General features: G+C 36.7%; 1 protein-coding gene across 1 annotated transcript; it reads left to right on the top strand.

The window, feature by feature from the left end:
• Positions 1-1755: 1755 nt before the first annotated feature.
• LOC129448738 (uncharacterized) lies at positions 1756-14829 on the top strand. The gene is made up of 12 exons (XM_055211320.2): positions 1756-2641; positions 4809-4948; positions 5041-5216; positions 5670-5830; positions 9648-9788; positions 9894-10015; positions 10313-10481; positions 10639-10784; positions 11680-11804; positions 13659-13785; positions 13863-13996; positions 14474-14829. Exons 1-12 carry the CDS (start codon positions 2190-2192, stop codon positions 14591-14593), a joined length of 2013 nt encoding a protein of 670 aa, XP_055067295.2. The 5' UTR covers positions 1756-2189; the 3' UTR covers positions 14594-14829.
• The last annotated feature ends 13 nt before the right edge of the window (positions 14830-14842 follow it).

The raw sequence follows: 14842 nt of genomic DNA, 5'->3' as shown, positions 1-14842 counted from the left end.
TAAAATAGTGTCCATTATACATTTTTTTTTATCTGTTTATACAATATTTAATAGGTCAATATCCAATTCAATGGCAACAAAACTGCAGAAGAACATCCAAAAAAGTCTTCAACATGCCTTAAATTGATTTAAACAGTAGAGGGCGGTGTTGGTACATTTCCATCCTTTCCTCTTGCAAGCAAAATATTTCACAAAATAGTTTGCTAGGATTTTAGTGATTATAATTAAATGCAAGCATTGTTCTGAATCAGAATGAAAATTCTGGACATTTTAATTTTATGGTTACAAAAAATTATTAATTTGCAGACTGCTATTCTCCTGGCAACCAGGAAAAAAGTTAGTATTTTTTTTAAATAAAGTGTTGGGGTGGTAACAAACACATTGTCCACTGTTGCAGACAACAGGACTTTAATGTTCTGAATTACATCTTTGATTCAGTGTTTTTGCCATTTGATTCAATTTTCACATTTATTTTATGTTTACATTCATTTTTGTTTTCAATTTCATTTTCACCACAATGTGCATATAAAGGTTACGAGTTTTAAATTAGATATTTGATCGAAGATGATATTTGATGTAGCATTCTGATTTCTTTGAGTCTGATTTGTTTTTATATCATTTAATATTCACATATTTCATCTTTTTCAAGTATGACAAACATGGGCAAGTCTTATATCAAATGAAAGCTCTCACTCTCAGGAAGAAGGCTATTATCTATAATTATTTTTGCTCTATTATCATCCCATATTCAACAATCGTTGAATGAATAATAATATATAAAAAAATGTAAAAAACATCTTTTGTAAACGTATGAGAAACTTGAGCGTGAACTGCCTCAGATAGCACAGATAGCCACAAATGCTACACCATCTTTTATCTTAAGTCCTACTATAAAAAATGAGTCCATTCACAGCATTTTCTTTGGATGTGTGCATGAATAATCCCTTGCTATTTATTATATGTGCAAAACAAAAGTATTTTTATATGAAAAATGTATTTTCGCACCCTTCAGTAAAATAAGAATAACTTTTGAATTTGACATGTTAAAGAGATCGTTCTTTTTTTGGGTTGTTTTCTGTCTGCTGCTGGTAACAACCAGAACTGTCTGCAGTCTGCTAGAGCACAGAGAACCAGAGTTATACACTATCAAAGACAGTGTTTACAACATAAAAAAGAAAATTTGGTGTTTCATCATATGAAAAACAACATAAATAACTATATTTGTCACAAACAGCAGCTTTTTATGTAATTTCAAAGGGTTTTCTGTAAAATGATATAAAGATATTGCATTTATTCCACTGTATGTGGTTATGGGGACACTTCAAATGTTTTTAGGCAGAAATTGTATACAAAAATGGTATTATTCCTCCCTTCAGTTGGACTAGAATAACTTTTGCATAGATTATGATAAGAGAAAACTTCCTTTTTCCTCTGTAAGCTGACATTTGCTGGAATCAAACAAAACTGTCTGCGGGTTTCGTTACCACTCAGGGCCAGAGTTATACACTTTTAAATGCAGACTTTAGAAAAAAAAAAACATTTTTGTGTTTATTAGAGGACTGACAACACATACAAGCATGTTTAGCACTTTCAACAGTGATTTATGTAATTTCAAAGGGTTTCCTGTAAAATTATACCAAACTTTTGTATGTACAACTCTGCATGTGGGTATGGGAAGCTTTTAAAATTGGGTAGGCCAAATCCAGGCGGAAATCCTCAAAAAAGTTTTGGCCTTTAATTCATGCACACATTATTGATTGAATGTGGTAAAGTCACTGTGTTTGTTTTCTTCTTAAAAAGAACTTTGAAGAAAAAAGTAGAATTGTTTTAAAGGTTGAAGCAGAATCTTTAGCTTGATGCTATCAATAAATTGAAACTTCTTATTTTACCTGGTTAATCCACACATTGCGTTTTCCATTAAACCCACAAATGTAATTTAAACTTAATGTCAAACAGATATATATGTCATTACTATATTCATAAATAAAAAAAAAATGAACACAACAACGAAACAATAAAAATTTAACAGGCGATTATTCCGTGCTCTTATTTGAAAATGTCACTCAAACCTGACAGGCCACCGTAGGCCACGCCCTCCCGTCCTGAGGTAAACGCTTGAATGAAAGTGAAACTTTCAGCTTGTGTTACTGTCACAAACAACCCGATACTTTACTATTTAAATAAACGTTATGTACTGCTGCCGGTCGCTACTGCTTATTCTCCTCGTGAATTTATGTGCATTTAGTGTGGATGCAGCGAGAAATGGGAAATCATCCGTGAATCTGAATCATTTAGAGCACATAGATGCAGATGCGGTGGATCAGATAAGATCCAAACCGAAGACGCACGAGGGTCTGGGTGGGTTTGAACCCGGCGATGTTGCCCCCGCGTTTAAAGTTCAGACTCTTGATGGGGTGTTTGTGTATCCTCCTCAGAAAGAGTCGAGGTCTGCTCTCATCGTGCACGCCTTCACTAATAAATCCGCTTTTCTCGAGTGTCTGTGGACGTGGAACGAGTCTCTTACAGATCTGCTGGATCATCTACCGTCCAGTGTTCAAGTCCTGTTCCTGTCTCTGGATGAGACCGCTGCGCGTGATGCTGTCTGGATGAGAGAGCAGCTGTACAGCGCCACAGCACACAGGTAACACACACAGCTTTAAAATTTACCACAGTAATAGTGTGGTGTGATTTACACCCTGCTGAAAAAAACAGCATAATTCCCATGCTGGTTTTGCTGGTGGTCACCAGCAAACCAGCACCAAAACAACAGATGCTGGTCTTGCTCGGCGGTATCTTGTTATGCCATGTTTTGTTATATTTACTTTGGTCCCTACTGAAAAAAACTTGGTATTAGCTGCTTTTGCTGGTCTAGCTGTGTTTTAGTCACTTTTTAAACTGGTCTAGCTGGACTTAGATGGTCGGGTTGGAAGACCAGCTGCTGACCCACACTGCAAAAAATGATTCTCAAGAAAAAATGTTAGTTTTTTTGTCTTGTTTTCAGTACTACTGAAAAATCCAGCTAAGACCAGCATGAGCTGGCAGCTCGTTTTAGCTGGTTTAAGGTGGCAGTAGCTGGTTTAAGATGATCCTTCCAGCCTGGCAAAGCTGATGCACTGCAAAAAATTAATTTGATGAAAAAAATTCTTAGTATTTTTGTCTTGTTTTCAGTAAAAAATATCAAAAAATTCTTAAATTAAGATGCTTTTTCTTGATGAGCAAAACGACCAGAAAATAAGTCTAGTTTTTAGACCAAAAATATAAAATTTAAGTGATTTTGTGTAAAACAAGCAAAACAATCTGCCAATGATGTAAGCAAAAAATCTTGAACATTTTTCTGAAACACTAAATTCAAGAAAAATTTGGCATTGGCAAATTTTTTTGCTTGTTTTATGCACAAAATCACTTAAATTTGATATTTTTGGTCAAAAAAACGTAATTTGTTTTGCTTTTTTCTTGATAAGCATCTTAATTTGAGAATTTTTAGATATTTTTACTGAAAACAAGAGAAAAGGAAAAACATTTTTTTTTCTCAAAAATCATTTTTTGCAGTGTAGTATTTAAAAAAATAGTTATAGTTAATTTTCATGGCGTGTACATTATCAGAAAAGAAATTTCATAATTTGGGATTGCCATCACTGAACAATGGTACTATTTTTGTCAGTCTATAGACAGACTGTCTAACTAGGAAGCAAAAAGGAGCAGGTCTTAATATTTACCACAGTAAAACAATGGTATTGTATAAAGGTGCCATCTGTTATTTCCTTCTAGTACAGTATGGTAATCTTTACATTGGGGTGCAATGTTTTTGGGGATTAATACTGTGGTGTTTTTTTTATTGTATCTTAATGCACAAAGTAACGCTTTTTGGCTTTTGTCTTTATCAATAAAAACATTAAAAGCTTCCAGAACTAGATATATATTTGACATAGATATGTGTATGCTGAAAGAACTCAGTTCCACATTATTTACACCAGTAACCAAAATTGTCAATCTCTCCTTTATTGAGGCTGTATTTCCAAGTGTGTGGAACTCCACCGCTATTGTTCCAATCCTCATAAATGGAGTTTCAATGACAGTGGACAATTACAGACCTATCAGCATTATATCTACAGTGTCAAAAGTTGATGAGAAACTAATTTCACAACAAATAACAACACATTTAAATACTACTAAATTCATCCAATGCAATTTGGTTTTAGAACTCAACACTCCACAGAAACTGCTAATTGTTTCTTCATAGAAAATATCAAACACTTACTGGATAAAGATGGCGTGGTTGGAGCTGTGTTTCTCGATCTAAAAAAAGCTTTTGACACTGTGAATCATAAAATATTATTAATCAAGTTAAGTAAATAAAATTTTCCTCAGAAGCAATAAAATGGATAGAATCATATCTATCGAATCACTCAGGGTGAGTTAGGATCAGTGATTACCACTCACCACCCCTCGTCATGCCCACAGGGGTTCCTCAAGGTTCTATTTTGGGGCCATTGCTATTTTCACTTATAAACAATCTCCCTTCAGTTTGTACAGACGGCTAATTTATACCGAATAGACAGACAAATAAAGCAACATGTTTTAATATTTACATTAACAGTATGGTGTAATACTAAAGTGTTATTTAATTTAAAGTATCTTAATTTTAAATCTAAATTTCCATAACATATCAATGTATTATGATATCTTATACCATCATTGAGTCATGATACCACCACAGTTATTTTTGCATGGACATTTTCCATTGAGAAGTAATATCATGTTATGCTTACAGTGCATAAATGTATCAAATCAACCCTTGTTTTTGTTAGGAGTAAAGAGATCATGTCCAGATTGCATTTCTCCCCTGTACCCGTGTATGCATTGGGTAACTGGATACCTAGAGTCTTGTACTCATGGGGATGTGGTGGACACAACTGTGGCCTTGCCCAGGTGGTTTTTACCTCTCCAGGTAAGCCTGAACATGCATTTACACGTTGTTATACTTGGGATATCATTTCCTAAATATTTCACCACAAATATATGCCAATTGTAAAATGACAGACTGGAGCATACCTGTGATTTCCAAGCGTCTGAATGCCAGATACGACTGGCTCAATAGCCGCTGGGGTGCAGATCCATACCGATTGTTGGATGCAGGTGATGGCTGTAAACCTGACGCCTCCATCAAAGGTGCAGTGGCTTGGATATCTGAGGGTGGCTGCTCTGTCTTCACAAAGGTGGGCTGTTATAGCAAGGCCACTTTGATATTTGTTCCATACGAAATATATTTCTCTATTAATAACGATTTAAACTGCACCAGGGCTTCAAACTGCCACCAAATGGTGTCATTTTGCCACCAAAGTTTGAGAGTGTGCCACTGAATTTTACATCCAGTCGCACATGTGCGACCAGTAAATTTGGAAAAAAAATGTGTGATGTGACACTGAATTTAAAACAGCACATTGTACTTTCTGCATCTATCATCAAAGTTTTTATTAGTAATACAGTGGAAATTAGTAGAAATGTGGATATTTGGTTAGCATGTTGATTTTCGGTGTGTGCCCCTAAATTTTCTGGTTGCGCCCCTAAAATTTTCAGTTGGGGGCCACTGTGCTCCTAGTGAAAAAAGTTGGTCTGGAGCCCTGTGCACTGTTACATAATTTTAATTGTGTTTGTTTAAAATGTTGAAGATAAAAAACATGGCAGAATCCAATGCTACGGGTGTTCTGGTGTACGCTTTTCCTGGGAATCCCATACGGGACATGAACTGCCTAGGGGATGAATGCTCCACCTCTCTCAACATACCTGCATCTATGGTCCATATAGAACCCAGTGTCATGCAAGCCCTACGGTAAGGATTATAGCATTCAGATTAGTACTGAAAAGCATAACTAGTAATTTAAAACATTTCTCACCACCTCCGTATACTGTTAAAAGCCTTTTATGTATGGAAATAAAGGCACAATACTGTATGTAACATTTTTGCATTAAAATACCGTACTTTCCGCACTATAAGCCGCACCGGAGTATAAGCCGCATCATTCAAAAATGCGTCATTAAGACGAAATAACATATATATAAGTCACAGTAGACAATACGTCGCGTTTATTTAGAAAATTATTTCACAAAATCCAAGCCGAAGAACATACATTTAATCTGGAAAGGCAAGTTATTCAACTAAACAACAGCAGACAGAACAGCAGGCTGAAAAGATGTCTGTACGTTAAAATAATATTATCAGTTATTTAAATTATAAACCATAGCATACAGAACTTACCTGGAAGGTTGAATAGTCTAAATTAACCGAACAAGCCAACTAGCGCGAAGTTCGCATACTCGTCATTCCACATTACTGAATCCATGGAATTACATAAATACATAAGCAGCATATGGCGGACTCTCGCGGCTGTTGACGGTAATGTTGTCTCTTGCCTCATAAATGTTAAAATTAATTCATACTGACTTACAAGGCGCACCTGACTATAAGACGAAGCACCAGCCAAGTTATGAAAAAATGCGGCTTATAGACCGAAAAATACGGTATACAAAAATCACTAGCAAAGTGTTATATATTTTGTTCACATGTCTACTTACATTATCCTGAATGTTTTTAACAGTTTCTGAATTCAAAGATATCACAGTTTTAACCCTACCCCTGTTCATAGGGTCCCATGTCAATGATGTCATGTCCGGGTTATCCAAGGATTTTGCTTGTATTGTCAGATTGATTTAGATCGATGACGATCATCGTTCAACGCTCTTTAACAAAGTAATCAAGCTACGCCATTGTTGTTTATCGACCTGTAGTTGCGAAAATTACATAATGTGCCTTTAAAGCCATTTAGTGTTTAAAAAATCTCATTTCGTTGCGGGATTGTAAACATTTATGTCTAAAAACACAAAAAATTGGCAATTTTTGTCCATTTCTGATGGAAATTTCAACATAATGCTAACAGAGTTTTTTTTTCAGAGGGTAATCTAATGTTCTTCCTACGATGGTTTTGAGTCAAACCGAATAACGCTTGCGGAGATATTCACTCATAATTTTTAAGCACTATTTTACACGCAAGACTAAGCGTAAGGCGAAACCTGGCATGTTTGGTATCGTTGGACTCCGCAATGATTCAGGACTCCACGGAAACAAGTCACATGAAAATACAAGTCATTCAGTGTTTCAAGTTATCATGAAACAGAAGTTGCAATTGTCTTATTTTCCCCGCCGTGACGTATATCCGAGTTTGAACCTTTTGACCTGAGGGGTGGCTTCTGGGTTTTATAAGTTGGGTAAGAGCACCATCTGGTGGATAATAACGGAAATACGCTTTCCGGAAAAACTCGTCATTGGCAGGGAAGGGTTTTCTCTTAAAGGTCCCATTCTTTTTGTGTATTTGAAGCTTTGATTGTGTTTACAATGCGTAATATAACATGTGTTCATGTTTCACGTGTAAAAAACGTGGTATTCTTCACACAATTTAATTATCTGTATAGCGTTAAAAACGGGCTGATGTCTTCCTTGTTCTATGAAGTCCCTCCTTCAGAAATACGTAACGAGTTCTGATGTGTCTGATGTGTAGCTTGTTAAGTGTGTTGCGCTGCGACGCTTCGATAGCATTTAGCTTAGCCCCATTCCCTTCAATGGTACCATTTAGAGATAAAGTTAGAAGTGACCAAACACATCAACGTTTTCCCTATTTAAGACGAGTAGTTATACGAGCAAGTTTGGTGGTACAAAATAAAACGTAGCGCTTTTCTAAGCGGATTTAAAAGAGGAACTATATTTTATGGCGTAATAGCACTTTTGGGAGTACTTTGACTCGCCTGAAAATAGAGCCCGACCGATATGCGTTTTTTCAGGCCGATGCCGATACAGATATTAGGGAGTAAAAAAAGACAGATAACGATATATCGGCCGATAATCTTTAGTTGTATATTATAGACATATACTACAGTATATTATACTACAGTACTGTACATAGAATACACTATGTACATTAACAGAATATACTGTATATGAATAAATACAATGCAATGCAATGATTACTCACAAATGTGGTGATCAAACACTTATATTGATGTGACAAAGATATGTACTATAGGCAAGAAGTTAACAATAAACTTTATTATCCAAAATGAGTCTGATATCAGTGCACTAAACTGTAAAGTTGACTTATTATAAATAACTTTAAAACACAAACAGAACAAAATACATAAAACTTGCATCATTTGCAGTTTTGACGAGAATAACGTTATATTGGACTTGTTTTGAAAAGGGAAACTTATGAAGTCATTGGTTATTAGCTTAACAGTAGTTGTGTACTTCACAAATTAGTTAGGAAGACAATGCTTGACGGAGCACATACTAATGTACGCTAATGTTTAATGTTGTGCACAACGTTTTTATAACACGAACCCACAGTGTTCGGCGCAAACTTTAGACTTTTATAAAAATAAAGCGTCTTCTCTCCGCCTCTTTTATTTAGCGAGAGTGTAAAGTTGCGCGAGCTTATTAAATCAATTGCTCTGAAATGAGCATATTAACTACCAACACAAGCAGCTGTAATCTCATATAAGTGCACGGCTGCGCGTAGTTTAAACGTGTCATTTCTCCGTCTCGCGTCATTTCTCCGCTTGAGTTTTAACTCGCAAGTCGACAAAAGAGACGGATTAAAAACACCAAATGTAAGCGGGAATGCGTCTCTCTTGTCCACTTATAATCCAATCGACCACAGCGCGTCTTAATACCAGGTGTAAAAATGTTGTGAAGAAGACACTGCGTGACTGCAGCCACCTGAACTGAGAGACTGACTGAACTGAAGTGAAGGGGGTGGGGGATTGGCTGCTGTCACTACAGTGAGTGACCTGGGTTGCCATTAGCAACCAGTATGGCGCACTCTGCTGGACAAACAAGTACTTACATCTTTCAAAAGCATTTAATGTGTTCTGTAACACACGTTCATATCGGCTGCATATCTGCGGCTTATACGCCGATACAGATATATCTGCGACATGCTCATATCGGCCGATAAAATCGGCAAAACGATAAATCGGTCGGGCTCTACCTGAAAAGTCCGCTCCCCTTCTCCCTCTCATAATGGGAGAGGGAGGGTGTTACTGCGCCGAGTCGAAGTACTCCCAAAAGTGCTATTACGCCATAAAATGTAGCTCCTCTTTTAAATCCGCTTAGAAAAGCGCTACGTTTTATTTTGTACCACCAAACTTGCTCGTATAACTACTCGTCTTAAATAGGAAAAACGTTGATGTGTTTGGTCACTTCTAACTTTATCTCTAAATGGTACCATTGAATGAATGGGGCTAAGCTAAATGCTATCGAAGTGTCACAGCGCGCTCCAGCGCTTACGTGCACGCACACAGATGATAGAGGGATGTATCAACAATTCTTAGTTAAGGTAATAACATATTTTAATATTGAAAATGAGTAGACTATTCCTTTAATTGATGAATTAAATCGTCAATGGCGGGGAAAGAGTTAAAGATTATGAATGCACATTTATAAAAAAAATAATGAAGCTCACAGATAAGTCATTTATAAAAAATACCACAATATTCATTAAAAAAAAAAGTTTTTAATTTCAATTTCATAACGACTTTAAAACAGAAGTTAATCAGTAATAAACATTTGTAAATAATTTTTTCAATCTTTTTCATAGATCGGGGCGGATTGTGAACGTGACCTTCCAGATAACACCTTCTCCAAACTTCTTTATTGGGATCGACCAGCAGGGAGCCTTGTCTGAGATGGGCTGGTTTCTCTATCCAACCTTTAGATTTATTGCCTGGCAGGCACAGTGGTACGATTATCTTACGGTCATCTCAAAATAGCCAAGATTTGTTACATGAATTAATACTAGTTTAATTAACCTTATGCATAACCTAGTTCTTTTTAATGTTCATAGGTTTGTTTTCAATGAGGGTTTGCAGGAACAGCTAAAACGGCCCTCCAGTGTAGTGCCTGTATTCAACCGCAGTTTGATGCAGGGAGAGATGGGGGCTCGGGCGCTGGTGAATCTTCCTAAAGGTTTGAGTTTAACTTTTTTTTGCATTTTCAATGCAAGTTTTACAAAAAAATAAATAGGAAAAGTGGTGTCCAACTAATCAACTGCAAAAACCAGCAAACAAAAAAGTACAAGAACACCTCCTGTTTTAATGCAGCATCATAACAAAGTTATATTGTGAAGAGAAACATACTGTAGGTTTAACAATTTTGTTGTCCTTTAGGACAATTTAAATAGGTTTTATCATAAAAATGCTGCTCATATTTACGGTCGTATCTCATGGCAGTTTTTCTGGTGTGCTTTCTTGTTTTTGGAATTAGACTTCTTGGATTATGACATCCTAGAGTTGGAGGCCTCGCTGTCCTGTCCCGGCCGCAGGGATGAGACATGTGCTCATTGGGATCACACTGTGCAGCTGTATGTATGCTGCGATCAGTCCAGCCCCTACTGTAACATGGAGATGGGCCGCTGGATTACAGCCTTCCGCAGGTGCTTGTTCTTCTGATTAATTGAAAACACATTTATGGCTTTTATTTCATCACTACTAACCACTCCAAGAATGTTTTCTGGGAAAATTTTGTGTGAATTCTTGGATTTGGTCGTCATCAATATTGCTTTGACTTAATATTGTATATTTTAATTTCAGAGGCACGGGTCATTGGTTGACTGATGTGTCCTCTTTGATTCCACTGCTGAATAATGCAACGTGTGCCTTTAACATGAAGACTGTGCCCTGGGCGATGCCCTGGATGGTCTCACTCAATCTACGCTTCAGTCATGGCAATCAGTCAGGTTAGAACATTGTATCCCACACCCTTTTTGCAAAAATTACATTTTTATCTACTGGTAAAGCTTCAATTTGTATGTAATTTTAAGTATCTAGAGACACACTGATGCCCAACATAATGTTTTAGAGAATACTGAGAGCATTTTTAAGAAAGCCCAACAAAGGTTATTAGGGATCCACTGAAAGGAAAATTCTTGGCTGAAGGTGAAGCCGAATTAATTAAACACTCAGCCGAATACCGAACAAGTTTTTTTTTCAATTTTCTCACCACTGCACAACTTACATTTTCAGAATAAAGCAATAAGCCCCAAGAAGCAGTGGGTTACCAGTGCATTTTATTTGCGTCATCAAAGACTTTTGATGGAAATTTTATTCGGTCTTTTCACTTGTTTTTTGCTATTTTCGGCTGAACATTCGGTGCATCCTTACGGGGGCGTGTACAGCAAAGTGTTTAAACCTGGCTGAAAACGCCAGGTGGACATCAACTGTGGGTGCTTGCCAGCATTTTTTCAGCTGAGCGCTTTGGTTTCTGTGATACTGCTGTTCTCTTGAGCAGTCATTGTACAATGGTTGGTTTTTGTAGTATTTTTCCCGCCTTATTCACTCTGATTGGACGGCTGAGTTAAAAGTGACATTGACCAGCAGAGAGTGAACCAAAGTTGAAATGCCAGCTGCTGGCGTTTTTGAAAAGCGCTGCACTTCCATTGGAAGGGTGCACGCCCCCTAAAGGTTATATTTAATTAGGAGGTAATTGTGAGAGAGAACATACTTGGAATGGTCTATAAAAATGTGTAAAAAGTGTCTTGGTTACCTCATGATAACCAGTGTTGGGGAAAGTGTTCATGGTGAGTTTTAGTCGCTTTTTTTGGTTATTGACAAAATGAATCTTTCTCTTCTTAGGAAATTCCTCAGAAAGACTTTACCCTTTCAATGTAATGTCACTTTTTAGTGGAGGAACATTTGATAAGGATTATAACAACAGATACCAAGAAATTAAGTTCACTCCTCCAGCTTCAACTAAGAAGGTGATAAACCCAAATATGCTGTAAAAATACTCATTTCTAATACTATAATATGTGACCCAGGACCACAAAGCCAGTCATAAGTAGCACAGGTTTATTTGTCGCAATAGCCAAAATACCTTGTATGGGTATCTTTTATGCTATTTTATGCCAAAAAAATATTATGCATTATTAATGTGTTGCTAAGGATAAATTTGGACAGCTTTAAAGGTAATTTTCGCAATATTTTGATTTTTGAAGCTTCAAATATTTTTTTTAAGACTGATCATAACTGTTTTAAGTATGTATAATTATAACTGTATATTATATTAACTCTTTCACCGCCAGCATTTTTCTAAAAAGTTGCCAGCCAGCGCCAGCGTTTTTCATGATTTTCACCAAAGTTTAATGCCTTCCAGAAAATGTTCTTTTTCAAATATATAAACATACAATATACCAAATGAAAGAACAGACCCTCTGCTTTCAAACAAAACAAAAAACGTTTCATCCTACCTTGAGTAGTTCTTTTGTAATCATCTTTTGAATAGAGATCCCATTCAGAGCGATCTTTAAAACAGACACGGACATGCAGCCGCTTGCCATAGGGCAATACTTCCGGGTGTAAAAAGTTATTCGCCACCTGGTGAATAATAGCGGTATTGCGGAAAGACGAAAAAATCTCGTCATTGGCGGGGAAGCGTTTTCTCTTAATTGACGAGATATCTCGTCAATGGCGGTGAAAGAGTTAAACTAGATGTATTAGCATATATATTTTTCACTGCAAAAAAATTCTTTCTCATTTAGTGTTTTTGTCTTGTTTTCAGTACAAATATCTAAAAAAAATTAAATTAAGATGAGCAAAATGACCTAAGAAAATTTGTCTAGATTTTAGACAAAAATGTCAAATTTAAGTGAATTTGTGCTTAAGGGCGCACTCACACTATCCAAACCAAACCGCGCTCGGGCGCGTTTGACCCCCAAAGCCAGGTTTGTTTGACAAGTGTGACCGCTCTGTTCCGCGCCCGGGCGCGGATTTGTTAATCGCGCCACGGCCGGGTTGCAGAGGTGGGCTGGAGCGCGGTTCACTTGGGCTTAGGCGCGGAAGGCTGTGGTGTAAGCGCATTCGCGCCTGAGCGCGATTCAAAAGGTGAAGACGTCAGCTGCGTGACCACTCACTTTCATCTGCCGCCGTAAAAACCTTTTGATGCGCGCAGCGGGGTAATGTGAATGTCCAAGCTGCGCACGTGACAGATCAACTAAGCAATATGACGACATGTGAGAAGGCTGTCTGTAATCGCGCACCAAACGACTCCGAGAAAAAAACACAGACTTATCATTACGGTGGGTTCCAGTGTTAAGAGAGAGCTTTACTTCCTGCTTTTTTCAAAACAATCGCATTTTAATGACGAAAGCGCACCCGGACTCGGATCGATAAAAAGTACAGTGTGAGTGCGTGCACCCGGGGGAGTAGGGAGGGGTGAACATCGCGCTGGGGCATGGTTTGGTTTGGTTTGGATAATGTGAGTGCGCCCTAAAACAAGCAAAAAAAAAATTGTAAATGCGGTAAGAAAAAGAATATCTTTAAATTTTTTCTTAAATAATTTAAGAGAAATTCAAGAAAAAAATTCTTAAGAATGTTTTGCTTGTTTTAAGCACAAATTCACTTAAATTGAATTTTTTGGGGTCCTAAAACTACATTTATTTTTTGCTCATCAAGAAAGTGCATCTTGATTTAAGAATTTTTAGATATTTGTACTGAAAACAAGACAAAAAACTAAGTCATTTTTTGCAGTGTTGTTAGTGTTTTTACAACAGTTATGCATAAGTATATCCTTTCTGTTCATAAAACTTGTACATATGTGTGTATTGTAATGGCAGGTGGAGTTATACGCTGTTATCACAGCCCACGGGTATGATGAGAACTTCTGCGGTGAATTCTGTGTGACGTCACACCACTTTCTGATCAACAGACATATTAATAACACCCTCATATTTGACTCGGCAGGTAAAAACTTTGTATAGCCAAAATGTAATTTATTAAAACTCTGTATTTTTATAAAGCATTAAAATGAGGTTTTATAGGGTCACCCCTGGGCTGTGCCACACGGGTACCTGAAGGGGCAGTGCCAAATGAACATGGCACCTGGTTATACGGTCGTGGAGGCTGGTGCGATGGACTACAGGTGGATCCGTGGAGGACAGACATCACTGCGCAGGTAAAATCACTAGCAGTGTGCTACTAACCAAATTCTTGTTATTTATTACAAACTACTTCTATTCCTCTGATTTTGATGGTCTGAGAAACGTCCAAAGAGTGTTGCTATTTTAGTTTAATAAAGGTGGTTCATAAAGCTTCCTACAAAAAAAATAATAATTCAAAGCAATTTTTAGTATTGGAGATATTACAGTGGCTTGCTTATACTCGCTCGATTTTTTTTTTGCATCTTTAAAAATATTTTTTATATATAATATCTTATAGTAGTTTAATAGGAGACCTATACATGTAAAAAAAGGTACCGGTTTATTTAGTGCACTTTATAGGTTGTTCTTCTTTTGCATTGATAAAGTTACTGTATAAAATAAACATAGATACATGTATTTCTTTCATAATACTATAAAATACAGGGACTTGTAGCTGTTATGTTTTATTTAATTTTGAGTGATGATTTAAAGACGATTTGTTCTCCCTACAGCTGGACATGGGTGGAACCAATACCATTCTTTACTTTGGACTTTTTGAGGGACGTGACCCAAATCCAAAAACTGATCCAGGCTATATTATTATGTACTCGTATCTTGTGTACTATAAATAATTTTACAGACCGTCTTCTGGTTAAATTGAAGGAAGAATCTACAAAAACTATATTTTTTTATTTTCAGTTGTCTCTTGGCATTAATCATTCATTCGCTTGTGTACAAAATTATTGCTTTTGGATGTAAGAATTGATTTTAATATTGCTTTGCTGCTATTTCGTAAGGAAAATGATTTTTATTTTTCTGTATAAATGTGTTCAGGTGGAATCAGACAATGAATAAATTTCTAAATGTTTTTTGAATTGTTT

Source organism: Misgurnus anguillicaudatus, chromosome 10, assembly GCF_027580225.2.
Source record: "Misgurnus anguillicaudatus chromosome 10, ASM2758022v2, whole genome shotgun sequence".
Lineage (NCBI taxonomy): Eukaryota > Metazoa > Chordata > Actinopteri > Cypriniformes > Cobitidae > Misgurnus > Misgurnus anguillicaudatus.
The sequence above is the reverse complement of the archived record's forward strand: the minus strand, read 5'-3'. Positions and strand labels throughout refer to the sequence as shown.